The sequence below is a fragment of the Hoplias malabaricus genome, chromosome 4, assembly GCF_029633855.1.
Source record: "Hoplias malabaricus isolate fHopMal1 chromosome 4, fHopMal1.hap1, whole genome shotgun sequence".
Taxonomy (NCBI): domain Eukaryota; kingdom Metazoa; phylum Chordata; class Actinopteri; order Characiformes; family Erythrinidae; genus Hoplias; species Hoplias malabaricus.
Window position 1 is genome coordinate 67,736,372 of NC_089803.1, and position 17,399 is coordinate 67,753,770.

Here is a 17,399-nt window from a genome sequence, read left to right on the forward strand (position 1 = left end):
TAAAATGGATATAATGCACACACTCTTCACATGAATCTCCAGGTGTAAAAGGGTTTATATGACATAGGCAGTGTATCAATCAGTTACCAACAGGGTCCCAACGGGCCACTTGCGGCTCCTCGAGAAAGATCACAGAATCAGGCAGGACTACGGTGACCCCTACAGGTGGGGAATGGGTACTGCTCTCCTCCACCTTCCCCGAGGCTGAGCTGGGCACATTGAAGTGTTCTGATGGGTATGGGAAGACCTGTAGGCCCGTGTCTAGGAGCTGAGGAAAAAGTGCATACGTACACACACATTTACCTAAATGTATCATCCACATTTTAAACTGCCTTCCTAATATTTAGAACTTAAAGCAGCAAATATGGTGTAATAGGTGAGTGAATAAAATTGTCTACAGGTGTGTGTGTGTGTGTGTGTGAGTGACTGGGCGAGTGTGTAATTCCCTACAATGAACTAGCTCCTTGTCCAGCATGCTATCCTCCCTTGCGGAGGAAACCCACGCGGACACAGGGAGAACACACCACATTCCTCACAGACAGTCACCCGGAGCGGGCATCGAACCCACAACCTCCAGGTCCCTGGAGCTGTGTGACGCTACCTGCTGCGCCACCGTGCCGCCCCAATTAATTATCATTAAACACCACAAACATTAATTGAACTCATTCAAATCTCAAGGCCTGTCAAAGTGATATCTCAGTGGCCAGTATCAGGAGTCTGCTGCAGTCACTGCATAAAGACCCTAACGTGGGTTTACCTCTCTCATTTCCCAGCCGTTGACTGTTTGAGACTGTGGTGGTAGGCGGAACACATCAAAGTAGAAGACTCCACCCAGGGGTGTGTACTGCTGCAGATCTACTACATGGACCTCAGGGCTGTCAATCACTGGCTCTACTACAGCAGGGGCAGAGTCAGCCTCATCTGGTGAATATTAAGGGTGTCAGAATGGATCCAAAAGCCACACTCGAACATGCCCAAAAAGATCATTTCCATCAAAAACATATCACTCAGCACTGACAGGCTGAAGCTCTGTAATCTCACAAGGGTGACATTCCCCAGCAGTGAAAAACCCATGTGTTTTTTTAAGCACATAAAACAAAGTCTAAGATATCTAATGAAAGGAAAATTGTGTTTGTTGCCAGATAAGGCTTACCAATGTCAATGTTTTCCTAATGTAACTAATATGGTCTGTGTGTTTAAGTGTGTGTAATAGAGGATCCCAACCTGTGCCTCCTACAGAGGTGGAGGCTACTATTATGGTCTCTATCTGACCTTCTCCCTCCTGCCTTTCACTGAGTGCAGAGTTCTTCCTTTCTTCCTTAGCAGAGAGCACACTGACAGCACTCTGAGATAAACAAACACAAACACTAGATCAATACAACACAGCTCCCATAGAACATATACTGCATGTAAAAAGCAGAAAATGGCAATGTGACCATGTAAAATGTAAGATATGCTTTAAGACAGTGCCGAGGGTATTATTACTTCAAAAAACTACAACAGTCTCTCAGAGTATAGGAGATAGAGAATAGGAGCTCCATCTAGTGGCTTCAGAATGAGATGATCCAGGACTTGTCATCCAACACCAGTACCTGAACTCACACAGATTCTCCAACAGAGAAGAGTAGAGGCTGTTACTGCAGGGGATCAAAGTCCATAATGATAACCTTTCATTTCAGAGAACACTGGACAAGCCACATATCCCACCTTTTTGCCTTCGGATTTAAGCGACTGGAGCTCATCCTCCATTTGCTGTGCACTCTCCTTCTCCTCCCCCTCCACTGTCACCTCTCCAGCCTCCAGAAGTTCAGCGGTCTCTGAAAGGAGGCTCTCTGCATCCGCCTCCTCCCTAGCAGGCTTTCTCCTCTGGTCTTGAGCCCGGCGGCTCAGGTGGGATAGGTGGTCGTAGTGTGTGTGCAGGATCCGCACCGCGATGTCACTCATTGCCAGCTGCTTGGGCATCTCAAAGCCCAGACCCACTTCCTTAAAATGGTAGCCTTTAAACCTACATAAGAAAAGCCGGTTACCCTTGCTGCTCCAGTAAAAGCTAGATGTCAACACAGAGTATATGTGCTTCTATTTCTGTTAGTACACGTGCAGCTGACTGACATTATCTTTGGTTTGAGGTTTAATGGTTTTAGTTTGGTTCTAGTAACTGATCTATGCACCCAGCTAAGCCACTTGCTGAACACGTTCAGTATTAAAGTCTTCATTGATACTGCATGCATCACTTTGTAGAGGCTGTATTTTCAGGATGTTGAGAGATGTAACCTATGTTACTATCATCATCATCATTATCTGTCACCCGGAGGAAACCCTCGCAGACACAAGGAGAACACACCAACTCCTCACAGACAGTCACCCGGAGGAAACCCACACAGACACAGGGGGAACACACCACACTCCTCACAGACAGTCACCCGGAGGAAACCCACACAGACACGGGGAGAACACACCACACTCCCCACAGACAGTCACCCGGAGGAAACCCACACAGACACGGGGAGAACACATCACACTCCCCACAGACAGTCACCCGGAGGAAACCCACACAGACACGGGGAGAACACACCACACTCCCCACAGACAGTCACCCGGAGGAAACCCACACAGACACGGGGAGAACACACCACACTCCCCACAGACAGTCACCCGGAGGAAACCCACACAGACACGGGGAGAACACACCACACTCCCCACAGACAGTCACCCGGAGGAAACCCACACAGACACGGGGAGAACATACCACACTCCTCACAGACAGTCACCCGGAGGAAACCCACACAGACACGGGGAGAACACACCACACTCCCCACAGACAGTCACCCGGAGGAAACCCACACAGACACAGGGAGAACACACCACACTCCTCACAGACAGTCACCCGGAGCGGAAATCGAACCCACAACCTCCAGGTCCCTGGAGCGGTGCGACACTAACCTGCTGCACCACCGTGCCGCCCTTGCTATCATCAGCAAAGAGATTTAATCAATTGCTACATTTATATTTACGTTTGAAATTTTCTCTTTGTAAATTTTTCTATAAAATATAGGGTATGGTAAGCACATATTTGCATTCTGTTTTATTTATTTTTGCCCAGCATCCCCAGTTTTTCAGAAATGGAGTTTGTAGAAGCAAAGACCAACCGACCTGGGGTTTTTGTTCAGGTTAGCCCATAAGCACAGGGTGATATTTTCATCTTGCACGACTGTCTGCATGTTACCAGTCTCAATGTCTGAGCAAGCCTTCGCCCTCTGAAATAAAGAGAAAACAACCACAGTGCTTAGGCATCACCTCATGGGTCCCTTTTCCTATTGCATGGCTTATTGAGAGTCAGTTATTTTTGTATGGAATAAAGCCAGGGGCCAAAAAATCTATAATTCCTTTAAAATTTTACCTTCAATATCTCCTCAGTTGCTTGCTGGTGCTTGGCATGGATCAGACTCTGAAGAGAGAGAAGTGTGTCCTGATACACCTGAGCCAAAGAGGGCTCAGGCTCCTCACTCAGAAGAAGCTCCAGTTCATCTGTCAGCTAAATACAAAGAATCCACCTTGGTTAATCTTAGTAACTCACACACTCACATTTAGCTTACTAAAGATTTTCCAGCAGGTGGCACTATAAGTATTAAAGTAGCCTTTGGTGCTTGGTAAACGTTAGACTGCAGGTGGCAGCTTGCTCTTTGAAGAGAACAAACCCATCTAAATTTAGGTAATACACATAAGAGTTATCTTTACACACAATAATGAAAATAACCATTTTATAACAGAATCTATACTTCTGTATGACTGCTGTAAATGCATAAGAAATAAAGAGATTCTGTGAAAATATAACACATATAAAAATAAATGTGAAAATAAACACATAATTAGGTAAAGAATTGAGAAGGTAGAGACATCACCTGCAAAGCCAAGGCACACTGTTGTAAGAGCGGCTGGATTTGGACCTCTGGGTCCTCCTTCCACAGAGAGATGAAAGCATTGATCTCTGGTTGCACTGCAGGGTTTGGACTGCCATCACAAAGCATGTACCGATCCCACTATGGAGAGGATGTTGGTATTTATCAGCTTTCTAAGGCTAAAAACTCACATCAAGTTGTATCCATGCCTTTGATAATAAATTCCTAAATAAATAAATAAATAAATAAGGAGAGTGGAGCAGAACCTCACACCTAACTGACTTCAACACAGCAGACCAAGATCCAAAGCCTTGTCTTGGAAAGAGAACTCTGGAGAAACTATGGAGAATCAGGTCCAGAGATAGTTCCAGAGTGGTCCTTTCACACAGGAAACCCATGCAGACACAGGGAGAACAAACCACACTCCTCACAGACAGTCACCCGGAGGAGACCCACGCAGACACAGGGAGAACACACCACACTCCTCACAGACAGTCACCCAGAGCGGGAATGGAACCCACAACCTCCAGGCCCCTGAAGCTGTGTGACTGCGACACTACCTGCTTCGCCACCATGCCACCTGCTTCCTTTCATTAATTTTGTTTATTTTAATGCACATTCTTTTGTAAGTCTTTGTCTAAATACTTTGCACAAACGCTGATTTCACTTTGATTTATAAATATAAAATGTTTACGTGAAGAAGTCAGGGTTAGGTCAGGTTGTGTCCCAGTCTCCAATACACGGTTAGTGAACTCCAAATATCTAGTACCTTTGCTTTCTCTCTAGATGTGGCCTCCCACGTGTTAACTGCACTCAGGTTTTCCTCCAGCATGAAACGCAACTCATTCAGCTCATTTTCTCTACGCTCTCTATCCTGTTACAGAGAGATGATAGCAGACATATCTTTAGCCAGTGTAGATGGTTTGGTATGTTGACTCCTACTATACATTCAATATGTAGATTGATGGATCGGACCTTTAACTCAAGCCTCTCTCTTTCCTCTTCTTCTCTTTGTTCTCTCTCCAGCCTCTCCTGCTCTTCTTTCTCCGCAATGAGACGCGCTTCCTCTGCCACAGGATAAATAAAAGGCTATTACTGCATAAAGTAGCAAAATGTGAGATTTAGACTTAGACCTATGTTGCATTGGTTCAAAGTAGATCAGAAATAAACAGTAAGAGTAATACAGTGTTATATATACAATGTAGTGCAAAAGCATAGCAAATATATTTACTACACTAACCTCAAATGATACAGACTCCATGAGGAGAGATTTGGAAAAAGTAAAACCAACACATTCACCGCAAATGTACTCTTACTGCTCAGATTAATAGCTTTAATTAGCTTTTGAAATCTCACAATCTCTGGTGCCTAAAATATAAGCACTCTATTTATTTATATATATAAATCTATATAAAATAAGATAATCCTTGGGGCGGCACGGTGGCGCAGCAGGTAGGTGGCGCAGTCACACAGCTCCAGGGACCTGGAGGTTGTGGGTTCGATTCCTGCTCCCGGTGACTGTCTGTGAGGAGTGTGGTGTGTTCTCCCTGTGTCTGTGTGGGTTTCCTCCGGGTGACTGTCTGTGAGGAGTGTGGTGTGTTCTCTCTGTGTCTGCGAGGGTTTCCTCTGGGTGACTGTCTGTGAGGAGTGTGGTGTGTTCTCTCTGTGTCTGCGAGGGTTTCCTCTGGGTGACTGTCTGTGAGGAGTGTGGTGTGTTCTCTCTGTGTCTGCATGGGTTTCCTCCGAGTGACTGTCTCTGAGGAGTGTGGTGTGTTCTCCCTGTGTCTGCATGGGTTTCCTCTGAGTGACTGTCTCTGAGGAGTGTGGTGTGTTCTCCCTGTGTCTGCATGGGTTTCCTCTGGGTGCTCCGGTTTCCTCCCACAGTCCAAAAACACACGTTGGTAGGTGGACTGGCGACTCAAAAGTGTCCGTAGGTGTGTGTGTGTGTGTGTGTTGTCCTGTGAAGGACTGGTGCCCCCTCCAGGGTGTATTCCCACCTTGCGCCCAATGATTCCAGGTAGGCTCTGGACCCACCGCGACCCTGAACTGGATAAGGGTTACAGATAATGAATGAATGAAAGAAAAAGACAATCCTTATTAGTCCCACAGTGGGGAAGTTCACAGTGCAGCTGTTTCTCCATCATTGTCCTGTAGCTGGCTTTCCCCTCTCTGATCTTCCTTCTCAGGTCTCTCTGCACTGTTTTCAGCTCCTCCTTGTCACCTGCTCTAAAGGCCTTCTTTTTCTCCTTCAGGAGAGCCTTTACATCAGGGTGGATCCATGGTTTATTGTTGGAGAAACACTGAACAGTCTCAGTTAACAGAAGTTAACATAGTCCGTTATACAGTGTGTGAGGCCATAAACATCCTCCCCATAAAGATCACACAGTTCTTCTCTTGTAAAATGTCTTCAGTCTCCTCAGACTATTTCTTCACAGTGCGAGAGACAGCTGGTTCCCTATGTACAAGGGTTCTATACACTGGCAGAAGATGAAGCCGGTTGTGATCTGCTATTCCTAGAGAAGAGGGAGGGAGGGGTAGTGAGGAATATGCCTCCTTTGTGGTCCAGTATTTAACTGTCTCTGGTGTGGCAGGTTACATACTGGGTGAAGATGGACAGAGTGGAGGATGGAGAAGCACGGTTGAAGTCCCCAGGGATAAGAAGGAGGGCCTGTGGGTGCTGTGTTTGCAGTAGGGCGAGTAGGGCATCACAGGCAGAGTCAGCGTTAACGGAGAGGGAGGGGGGGGGATTCCCTCGGTGAATAGAAAGGTCTCATGCTAACAGCTAACAGTTCAATGTCCTATATATATATACACACAGTTAAGAAGGGTCCTATCAGCAGGAAAAAAAAAGTCATAAGTTCGTACCTTCTTCCTTAAGTCTTCGCTCTTCTTCCTCTTTCTGCAGCCTCTCCTTCTCAGCCACACTGAGTCTGCTTCCTTTCTTCTTGGCAGACTTCACATTAACAGATGTAAATATGTGAGAGCTGGTATTAAGATACAGACCCAAAGATTCTGAAAACTTACAGAGACTGTTCGAAAAGAAAACATAGCAAAATCTGAATAATACCTCATTGATGAACAACTCTGTGACCTTTTCCTACCTCTACCTACAGTTTTTTGCAACTAGGCCTCATACCTTTGCATCCTTTGGTGGCTAATTATGGGAGAGATAAAAGAGAAAGGGGATTAGAGTTGGAAATCTAGTATCTCAGCTTCTAAAGAACAAAGAGGGAAATGAAAGAGTAGCTTAATTGACCACTGGATATAACAAGAACACCTAGCTGGTGTGAAGGTAATCCCTGCAGTCGTCTCCGGAGCTACCAATGTTAACTAACCAGTTTTGCTTAATCTACCATGTATAATAAGTGATTCTGCAATGGAATACAACACATAACAGGGATGCCCTAATATCGGCATATTGTCATTTTAATAGTTTAGGCCATGGATGTAAAAACATGAGGGAAAACACAGGAAGAAATATTGCTATATTTTGCTAGAATTCTTATGGGATTATGGTTAAGTCAGTTCTGACTTTTTATATGAAACACCAATATTTAAAGTACCAGACAATCCTTGATTTATTTGGGTGGGGCTCTGCTGTGTCATTTGTTTAACTTCCATATTGACAAAGAAAGAGGAGACCAAGAGGGTGCAGTGGAAACTGGCAAGAAAATGAGCAAGTGGACGCATAGTACGAGCGCAGCTAAAGGAGGGTGTCACCCATCATCTAAGAGCAGAAACACTGACTCACAAATTTGCCTGCTGTGGTGTCTTCATACTTCAGTTCTGACCCATGTCGTCCACAACTATTGCAGAATTAAACCTGACTGGAGAGCTGCAGTGGCAGGATTGTTTTGTTTGTTTGCAAATTTATTTTTACAGTTTTAGCAGGCTGGTAAATCCATACAAAATAATTAATTCATTCATTCATTCATTCATTATCTGTAACCGCTTATCCAGTTCAGGGTCACGGTGAGTCCAGAGCCTACCTGGAATCATTGGGCGCAAGGCAGGAATACACCCTGGACCCTGCAACACACACGCACTCACACCTACGGAACACTTTTGAGTCGCCAATCCACCTACCAATTTGTGTTTTTGGACTGTGGGAGGAAACCCACGCAGACACAGAGAGAACACAACACAATCCTCACAGACAGTCACCCGGAGGAAACCCACGCAAACACAGGGAGAACACACCAAACTCCTCACAGACAGTCACCCGGAGGAAACCCACGCAGACACAGGGAGAACACACCACACTCCTCACAGACAGTCACCCGGAGGAAACCCACGCAGATACAGAAGAACACACCACACTCCTCACAGACAGTCACCCGGAGGAAACCCACGCAGACACAGAGAGAACACACCACACTCCTCACAGAGGGTCACCCGGAGGAAACCCACGCAGACACAGGGAGAACACACCACACTCCTCACAGACAGTCACCCGGAGGAAACCCACGCAGATACAGAAGAACACACCACACTCCTCACAGACAGTCACCCGGAGCAAACCCACGCAGACACAGAGAGAACACACCACACTCCTCACAGAGGGTCACCCGGAGGAAACCCACGCAGATACAGAAGAACACACCACACTCCTCACAGACAGTCACCCGGAGCAAACCCACGCAGACACAGAGAGAACACACCACACTCCTCACAGAGGGTCACCCGGAGGAAACCCACGCAGACACAGGGAGAACACACCACACTCCTCACAGACAGTCACCCGGAGGAAACCCACGCAGATACAGAAGAACACACCACACTCCTCACAGACAGTCACCCGGAGCAAACCCACGCAGACACAGGGAGAACACACCACACTCCTCACAGACAGTCACCCGGAGGAAACCCACGCAGATACAGAAGAACACACCACACTCCTCACAGACAGTCACCCGGAGCAAACCCACGCAGACACAGAGAGAACACACCACACTCCTCACAGAGGGTCACCCGGAGGAAACCCACGCAGACACAGGGAGAACACACCACACTCCTCACAGACAGTCGCCCGGAGGAAACCCACGCTGACACAAGAAGAACACACCACACTCCTCACAGGCAGTCACCCGGAGGAAACCCACGCAGACACAGAGAGAACACACCACACAGGAATCGAACCCATAACCTTCAGGTCCCTGGAGCTGTGTGACTGCGACACTAACCGCTGCTCCACCGTGCCACCCAACATATAAAAGACATATGTTATTTCCAAGTCTGACAAGCCCTATATAAACTGGCTTAGATGTATGTTACCTCCACATAATCACATTCATTCATTATGCACAGATTACCCACCTAACCCAGAAGCTCAGGAGCACTCCCACCCCCACAAATTCCCATGATTGGTTCCGTAAGTCAGTGAGTAACCTTGGCTGTCTGAAGCTGCCATTTTGAATCCTTCTATGGAACAGTCTCAAAGCAAAAAGTATTTCACTTATTGTCTCCTAGCATATATTCAACAAGGTTAAACACTTGATTTTTTACTGGAAGGATTTTAATATCACGGTATACGGGTGTAGAATAGTCTATATATTGCCCAAACCCCCCAAAGGGGTAAATAAAATATAATACAACTATGGAATGCTAGCGATAGCTACTTAGCGAAGTGGAAGTTCATTCGAGAGAAAGCCCGAAGTCCTTAGGAAGGTTAGAGCTAATGTTAACTCTGTTGGTAAAAACGCCATAACCACAGTGAGAAGGTTATGAGGCAAAGACACTTTTTAAAAAACTGTTTCTATGTTTTGTGGGACATTATCTGTAGTTTGACTTCACTCACCATCCTCACCGCTCCAGGGTCGCTGGGGTTTGGAGTCTGGTTGCCATGGAGGCGGTATGTGTTGTTGTTTTTATTGGTGGTGGTGGTGGTGCACGTTATAGTGCCCTCTAGTGGTCTTTCTAGAAACATAAGTGTAAACCTGAGCGCTTGTTTCTAAGTACCGTGAACACACACAAGGGGGAGGTGTCTGACAGATAATGTCCAGTGAAGAAATGGCGACTGAGCAGCAGGTGATTAGTGGTCAGTAGCACACTTTACTGGCCTTGTTGTGAATATGGTCATGCCTGTTTGCTCCATATATTTAAAGTGTATAGTACATCCTATAAAGCAACATATGACAAATGCCTGACATGTCCAGGGATTGTAGAGACCCTGAATAATTAAAGAATTCAGCTACCCCACACTGGCTGAAGATCAGTTGTCCACACTGTTTGTATTATCTCCAAATAAATGCCTGCAACCACATTTTCTGGTGTTTTACAGCACCGGTGAATGCATGTGGGATGTTTCGGAGTGGATTTTATGATCCAGAACTAATCACTCAACACCAGTGCCCTAACTTACAAATATTAGATGTTATCAGATACTACATGAAATGTTCTAGAATAGTAGAAGCTGTTACCACAGACAATGAGACCAACTACCTGGTAATGTTCTTAAATGTGACATTCAGGATTTTAATCAAAATATTTTTATAAAATTCAGAAGCTGTTTCGTAGCTGCCCGGTCTATTTCCGCTATGGAAACCAGTCTAATGGGATAATGAAACATAAAATCGGTAAACAAGTAAAAAAAAAAAAAAAAGCTGCTCAGTCAGAAATGCTAGGCTCTTTCTGCTCATGGCATAGAAATGGCAGAGAGACCTCCAAACATTGAAAATCATGAAAAGAGATCACGATTTTGCTTTGTTCCTGCTCCATGGGTAGGTATTAATATAAAATTAATTTTGTTGTTTCAGATTAGGGCGGCACGGTGGCGCAGCAGGTTAGTGCCGTAGTCACAAAGCTCCAGGGGCCTAGAGGTTGTGGGTTCGATTCCCGCTCCGGGTGACTGTCTGTGAGGAGTGTGGTGTGTTCTCCCTGTGTCTGCGTGGGTTTCCTCCGGGTGACTGTCTGTGAGGAGTGTGGTGTGTTCTCCCTGTGTCTGCGTGGGTTTCCTCCGGGTGACTGTCTGTGAGGAGCGTGGTGTGTTCTCCCTGTGTCTGCGTGGGTTTCCTCCGGGTGACTGTCTGTGAGGAGTGTGGTGTGTTCTCCCTGTGTCTGCGTGGGTTTCCTCCGGGTGACCCTCTGTGAGGAGTGTGGTGTGTTCTCCCTGTGTCTGCGTGGGTTTCCTCCGGGTGACTGTCTGTGAGGAGTGTGGTGTGTTCTCTCTGTGTCTGTGAGGGTTTCCTCTGGGTTACTGTCTGTGAGGAGTGTGGTGCGTTCTCCCTGTGTCCGCGTGGGTTTCCCCCGAGTGACTGTCTGTGTGGTGTGTTCTCTCTGTGTCTGCGAGGGTTTCCTCCGGGTGACTGTCTGTGAGGGGTGTGGTGTGGTCTGCGTGGGTTTCCTCCAGTTTCCTCCCACAGTCCAAAAACACACGTTGGTAGGTGGATTGGCGACTCAAAAGTGTCCGTAGGTGTGTGTGTGCTGCTTACTGCATGGAAGTACACACACACTGAAATTGCTACTAAACGACTTGAGTTAGAAATGAGTTTTTGTGTTAGTTCACATCGTGTATTAAAAACGTACAAGTGAAACTTTAGCAGGTACGAACAACAGTCATTTTTGTTTTCCTAACATACCATTCCACCTTAAAACATGCAGAAAGTCTGAAATGAAACAAAGCAGAAAGAACAGCAGTGGCATGTATTGTTTTTGTTCCATGTCTAATTTACAGGCTGGTTGTTGTTTTTTTGCTTCATTACATTATTGGTATGTTTCTACTCCATGTTTGGAAGTGTAGATGGTGACCTTAAGCTTCTAGCTCAACTGTGTTGGACCTCCTCTAGTCACAGGACACTCTCCACAAGATGCTGATGGCTGGATATTTTTGGTTGCTGGACTCGTCACATACCAAAAAATAAAAAATAAAGCACTGCTGTGTCTGATCCACTTGTTTCAGTGTCACTACAGCACTGAGCATGATAGTACACCACCCAAATAGCAGCCTACCTGCCCTGTGGGGGTCCTGACCATTGAGGAACAGGGTGAAAGAGGGCTAACATGAATAAACATGAAGAGCAACAGATGTTCTACAGATGATCTGTAATTATAGGACTACAAAGTGCTCCTGTGTTGGTCAGTGGGACTGAGAGAATGGACAATGAGTGTAGAAACAAGGAGGTGGTCATAATAGTAGTGGCTTTGTTGATACAATGTGTGGTGTCCGTGACAGATAGGATAGAGAGGGAGAGAGAGAGAGGGATGATCTTTTCAGTTGTCCTCACTATCCACTGGAGGGTTTTGCGGTCAGAGGCGTTGCCATTCCCAAACCAGACAGTGATGCAGCTGCTCTGGATGCTTTCTATAGTCCTTCTGTGGAACATAGTGAGGGTAGAAGGGTGGAGCAGTTTTCCTCAGTCTCTGCAGGAAGTAGTGATGCTTCTGTGCTTTTTATTTTGGTATGGGACAGTTCTTCAGGAATCAGGTATGGCTCTCCGCATTGTGAACACCAAGGACATGATGCGTTTAGCTACATCCACAGCAGAGCTTTTGATGTTCAGTGCTGAACGGTCTTGTACTCGACAGAACAACCATTTTTTTTTTCTGAGAGGCTGTTTGTTTAATGTAGATATTTACCTTGAAACCCAGTAAAGTTGTTTAAACAGCCAAAGCCATATCACTACCACCTTCCCAAGTAACACCCTTGCCTTGACAAAAGGGAGGAGAGGAATCAAAGCGAGACCTGAATGGGACTGGACTGAGTGCAAGCTGGGATCAGATCACGTTTTTAAAGCAGCAGCAGTTTATTGATTTATATGGGGCTGTAATTGCTTCAGCGTGTTCTGGATGACTCCCCCGTAATTGAGGGCTGGCAGAGCATGGCTGCTTGGACACAGCTGATGCCAGGCAGCGGGTAGAGGGAGAGAGAGAGAGAGAGAGAGAGAGAGAGAGAGAGAGAGAGAGAGAGAGAGAGAGAGAGAGAGAGAGGAGCACCCCACCCACACACCTTGTGCCAGGCAGCCCAGAGAGGAACCCCATAGCCTCACTCTCAGGGCTTCTTAATGATGGAGCTTAAAGGAACACTTCACCTTAAAGTGCTAAAGTGCCTAACAATGAATGAAAACCTGTAGAGAATTGTTATCAGAGCATTATTTGGAAAGTTGCATCAGGTCAGTACAAGCAATGTGTAACTGTCTGGGGTTAGAAAGTACTCGCCTGAAAAAAATAGGCTCTGGTTTTGCAGCTAATCAGATCACAAATACCTGTTTTGTCAACATACGATTCTAGCAAAGGGCAGACATGGAATTTATTTTTGATTTTGCTGTGTCACTGTTACATTTGGCAGTGTGGACTGCATTGCTCAGTGCTGGTGCTCTTTCATTGCAAACGGTTTGCAAATCTGATCTAGTCCCAGCAGCTGATTTAAAGGCATAGTTCACAAATGTAATCAAACAACTCTTTCATGTGTCTACGAAGAGCCAGTATCTGTAAATGAGTAAATAAACAAACTGTCTCAGTCCGGTATGCTAGGCTTTCTTTCTTTCTCTCTCTCTCTCTCTCTCTCTCTCTCTCTCTCTCTCTCTCTCTCTCTCTCTCCCTCTCTCTCTCTCTCTCTCTCTCTCTCTCTGCTCATGGCAGAGGCATCTAGAGTTCTTTGGCAAAATATCTTAGAAGAACCACTTTTTGTTTTCCGAAGAACCTTTCACTCAGTGGTTCACACTGATGTTTAGAGAACTTCCTCCTTCATCTTCAGGTTCTGTAGCAGTTAGTACCATTTTTCCATTCATCAATTAAACTGGATATTTTAAAGCAGCTGCACATCAGTCAGGGGTCATTCTTTCATTCATTGTCTGTAAGTGTTTATCCAGTTTAGACTCAAGGTGGGAAACACCCTGGAGAGGAGAACCTGGAGGAAACCCACACGCCAGTCCACCTACCAACGTGTGTTTTTGGACTGTGGGAGGAAACCAGAGCACCCAGAGGAAACCCATGCAGACACAGGGAGAACACACCAAACTCCTCATAGACAGTCACCCGGAGCGGGGCTCGAACCCACAACCCCTGGAACTGTATGACAGAGACACTCTCTGTAGCGCCACCAGGAAATGATCCAATTTAAGAAATAAAACCTTTATCTAGTGTTCTCCCTGTGTCTGCGAGGGTTTCCTCTGGGTGACTGTCTGTGAGGAGTGTGGTGTGTTCTCCCTGTGTCTGCGAGGGTTTCCTCCGGGTGACTGTCTGTGAGGAGTGTTCTCTCTGTGTCTGCGTGGGTTTCCTCCGGGTGACTGTCTGTGAGGAGTGTGGTGTGTTCTCCCTGTGTCTGCGAGGGTTTCCTCTGGGTGACTGTCTGTGAGGAGTGTGGTGTGTTCTCCCTGTGTCTGCGAGGGTTTCCTCCGGGTGACTGTCTGTGAGGAGTGTTCTCTCTGTGTCTGCGTGGGTTTCCTACGGGTGACTGTCTGTGAGGAGTGTTCTCTCTGTGTCTGCGTGGGTTTCCTCCGGGTGACTGTCTGTGAGGAGTGTTCTCTCTGTGTCTGCGTGGGTTTCCTCCGGGTGACTGTCTGTGAGGAGCGTTCTCTCTGTGTCTGCGTGGGTTTCCTCCGGGTGACTGTCTGTGAGGAGTGTTCTCTCTGTGTCTGCGTGGGTTTCCTCCGGGTGACTCTCTGTGAGGAGTGTTCTCTCTGTGTCTGCGTGGGTTTTCATCCGGGTGACTGTCTGTGAGGAGTGTTCTCTCTGTGTCTGCGTGGGTTTCCTCCGGGTGACTGTCTGTGAGGAGTGTTCTCTCTGTGTCTGCGTGGGTTTCCTCCGGGTGACTGTCTGTGAGGAGTGTTCTCTCTGTGTCTGCGTGGGTTTCCTCCAGATGACTGTCTGTGAGGAGTGTTCTCTCTGTGTCTGCGCGGGTTTCCTCCGGGTGCTCTGGTTTCCTCCCACAGTCCAAAAACATACGTTGGTAGGTGGATTGACGACTCAAAAGTGTCCGTAGGTGTGAGTGTGTGAGTGAATGCGTGTGTGTGTGTGTGTGTTGCCCTGTGAAGGACTGGCGCCCCCTTGGGCCCAATGATTCCAGGTAGGCTCTGGACCCACCGCGACCCTGAACTGGATAAGGATTACAGATAATGAATGAATGAATGAACTTTTATCTAGGACTAGTTATATGATGTCGCTACCTAACCTCGCAAATTCTCTTGTGACTGAATGCCATCAAATCCTCGCACAAATATCCCAACCTCTTACTGAAGCATAATGGACTACCTTTGATTTCAGACCAAATTTTGAGCAGGTGTCTGAAAACTTTTGACCACACAGTGTATAAATTCAGCAGGTAAACACTAGCAGTTGATCTGCAGCTTGGCTCCGGGGCTCTGCATCTTTAAACATTTAACGTTATGATTCACCGAAATGGGAATGACAATCGCTCTTTGTGTTTTGTAAGTAACTCTTTCACCACGGATGATGAGTTTCCAGTTCAGCTTCATTAGGATGAATCAGAACTGAGTTCATTTGGCCACTTTTCTAATGCGGAAAGCGAGCATGATCATCAATCAGCAGCAGACATGTGAGATTCAGAATGGCTTTTGGACATGGCCGTTGGCTCCAGTGAATCCTGTGCCCACTGCTCTGCGATGGAGGCGACTGCATGTTAGGAGGGAAAAGAATTAACATCAAAAACAAACTGATCTGTGACTCACCTTTATTGCTTCCATATGAACACACCTAGGACGGACGATGCTCAGATGGCACACAAATAGAACGGTCACAAGCCAGTAAACAGACAGAACACACACAGGCTTGCACTGTCTGGTTGATCACTTTTCAGCAGGAAACATAGTAGTATCCTGTTGTTATTAATGGGTGATGATGTAACAGAGTTTATCCTAATGGTTACCAACGTTCATATAATCGTGTGTTTGTCATGGAAGGTGTGTCATGGAGTGTGGTGTGTTCTCCCTGTGTCTGCGTGGGTTTCTTCCAGGTGACTGTCTGTAAGGAGTGTGGTGTGTTCTCCCTGTGTCTGCGTGGGTTTCCTCCGGGTGACTGTCTGTGAGGGGTATGGTGTGTTCTCCCTGTGTCTGTGTGGGTTTCTTCCGGGTGACTGTCTGTGAGGGGTATGGTGTGTTCTCCCTGTGTCTGTGTGGGTTTCTTCCGGGTGACTGTCTGTGAGGAGTGTGGTGTGTTCTCCCTGTGTCTGTGTGAGTTACCTCTGGGTGACTGTCTGTGAGGAATTGGTGTGTTCTCCCTGTGTCTGTGTGGGTTTCTTCCGGGTGATTGTCTGTGAGGAGTGTGGTGTGTTCTCCCTGTGTCTGCGTGTGTTTCCTTCAGGTGCTCCGGTTTTCTCCCAGACTTGCGACTCAAAAGTGTCCGTAGGTGTGAGTGTGTGAGTGAATGTGTGTGTGTGTGTGTTTTGACCCGGTGAAGGACTGGCGCCCCCTCCAGGGTGTATACCCGCCTTGCGCCCAATGATGGATGGATGGATGAACTCAGTTCTAATTCACTGTAATGAAACTGAGCTGGAAACTCAAAGTCAGTGGTTAAAAATGGCGCATACAAAGTATAAAAGAGCCATTATGGATCCTGTCTTGGTGAAACATGTTTCAAGATGCAAAGCCCACTGAGCCAAACCCCAGATTGACTGGTAATGATCACCTACTGAATGAATGTAGATAGATAGATAGATAGATAGATAGATAGATAGATAGATAGATAGATAGATATATAGATAGATAGATAGATAGATAGATAGATAGATAGATAGATAGATAGATAGATAGATTCTTTATTGATCCCCAGGGGAAATTCAAGATGTCATTTTTAAAAGTAATCTCAGTCTGAAATATGAACAGTAGTAGGTTCACCAAGAGAAATCTAAAAAAGTGGTGCATTCAACAGTCACAACTCTAATAAACTCTAAGTTTTAAGGAAATATTTCCAATGTTTCCACTGATCAGTTGGATTGTATTTGGTAAATAATACCTTTAAAAGTTGGTGCTTGCCACACACTACAGAGTTGATATATAAACATTTATAAACATTGATTACGTGATGATATCATGAACTCTGAATGAACCCGTGACCTCTTGTTCAGCCTCTGGTCAGTCTCAAGCCGGGTGGACACTTACAGCTCTCACTGCAGAGCAGAGGGGAAAAAAAAAAACACTGCTGGTCAATGAGTTCACTGACTGCAGACTGAGTACGGAGAGAGATCGGAAGGTCACCTCAAACACAGATACCCGAGTGTCCGGCAAATCCAGATTCTTCTTGTGTCAATAAGAAAGAAGAAACACTCACACACACACACACATAGGTATTACTTTCACACAACTTTCTGTCATCACAGAAATAGATTTCGTCCAGCCGTTCTGTAAACACAATTTGAAAAGTGAAGATTGTAATGTTTCTCTCGGTTCATTCACAGATGTTGAATGGGGGGGTGGGGAATCATCCTCTTTTCTGTCCAAACACTTCATCAGAGTTTGCGTGACCTCTTCTCACATCATGAACGCGTTCACACTGCGGAGGCAGGCATATGTGTGTGAGTGTGCAACCAGTAGGTGCATGAGTGAGTGTGAG

General features: G+C 46.2%; 1 protein-coding gene across 4 annotated transcripts in view; it reads right to left on the reverse strand.

The window, feature by feature from the left end:
• Positions 1-9,772, reverse strand: part of dnai7 (dynein axonemal intermediate chain 7) — a 36,591-nt gene extending 26,819 nt beyond the window's left edge. For 3 of the 4 annotated variants that reach the window (XM_066667123.1, XM_066667122.1, XM_066667124.1), the window contains exons 1-12: positions 9,694-9,716; positions 7,033-7,050; positions 6,762-6,849; positions 4,872-4,963; positions 4,666-4,770; positions 3,900-4,037; positions 3,398-3,532; positions 3,151-3,254; positions 1,708-2,005; positions 1,225-1,345; positions 758-921; positions 88-268 (exon numbers count right to left, since the gene is read on the reverse strand). In XM_066667123.1, the coding sequence (XP_066523220.1) occupies positions 88-268; positions 758-921; positions 1,225-1,345; positions 1,708-2,005; positions 3,151-3,254; positions 3,398-3,532; positions 3,900-4,037; positions 4,666-4,770; positions 4,872-4,963; positions 6,762-6,849; positions 7,033-7,050; positions 9,694-9,696 (1,447 nt within the window). In that variant the 5' untranslated portion in view covers positions 9,697-9,716. Of the gene's footprint in view, positions 1-87; positions 269-757; positions 922-1,224; positions 1,346-1,707; positions 2,006-3,150; positions 3,255-3,397; positions 3,533-3,899; positions 4,038-4,665; positions 4,771-4,871; positions 4,964-6,761; positions 6,850-7,032; positions 7,051-9,693 lie in introns of all 4 variants that reach the window. The other variant, XM_066667125.1, reaches the window with a different exon arrangement.
• Between the last annotated feature and the right edge of the window lie 7,627 nt (positions 9,773-17,399).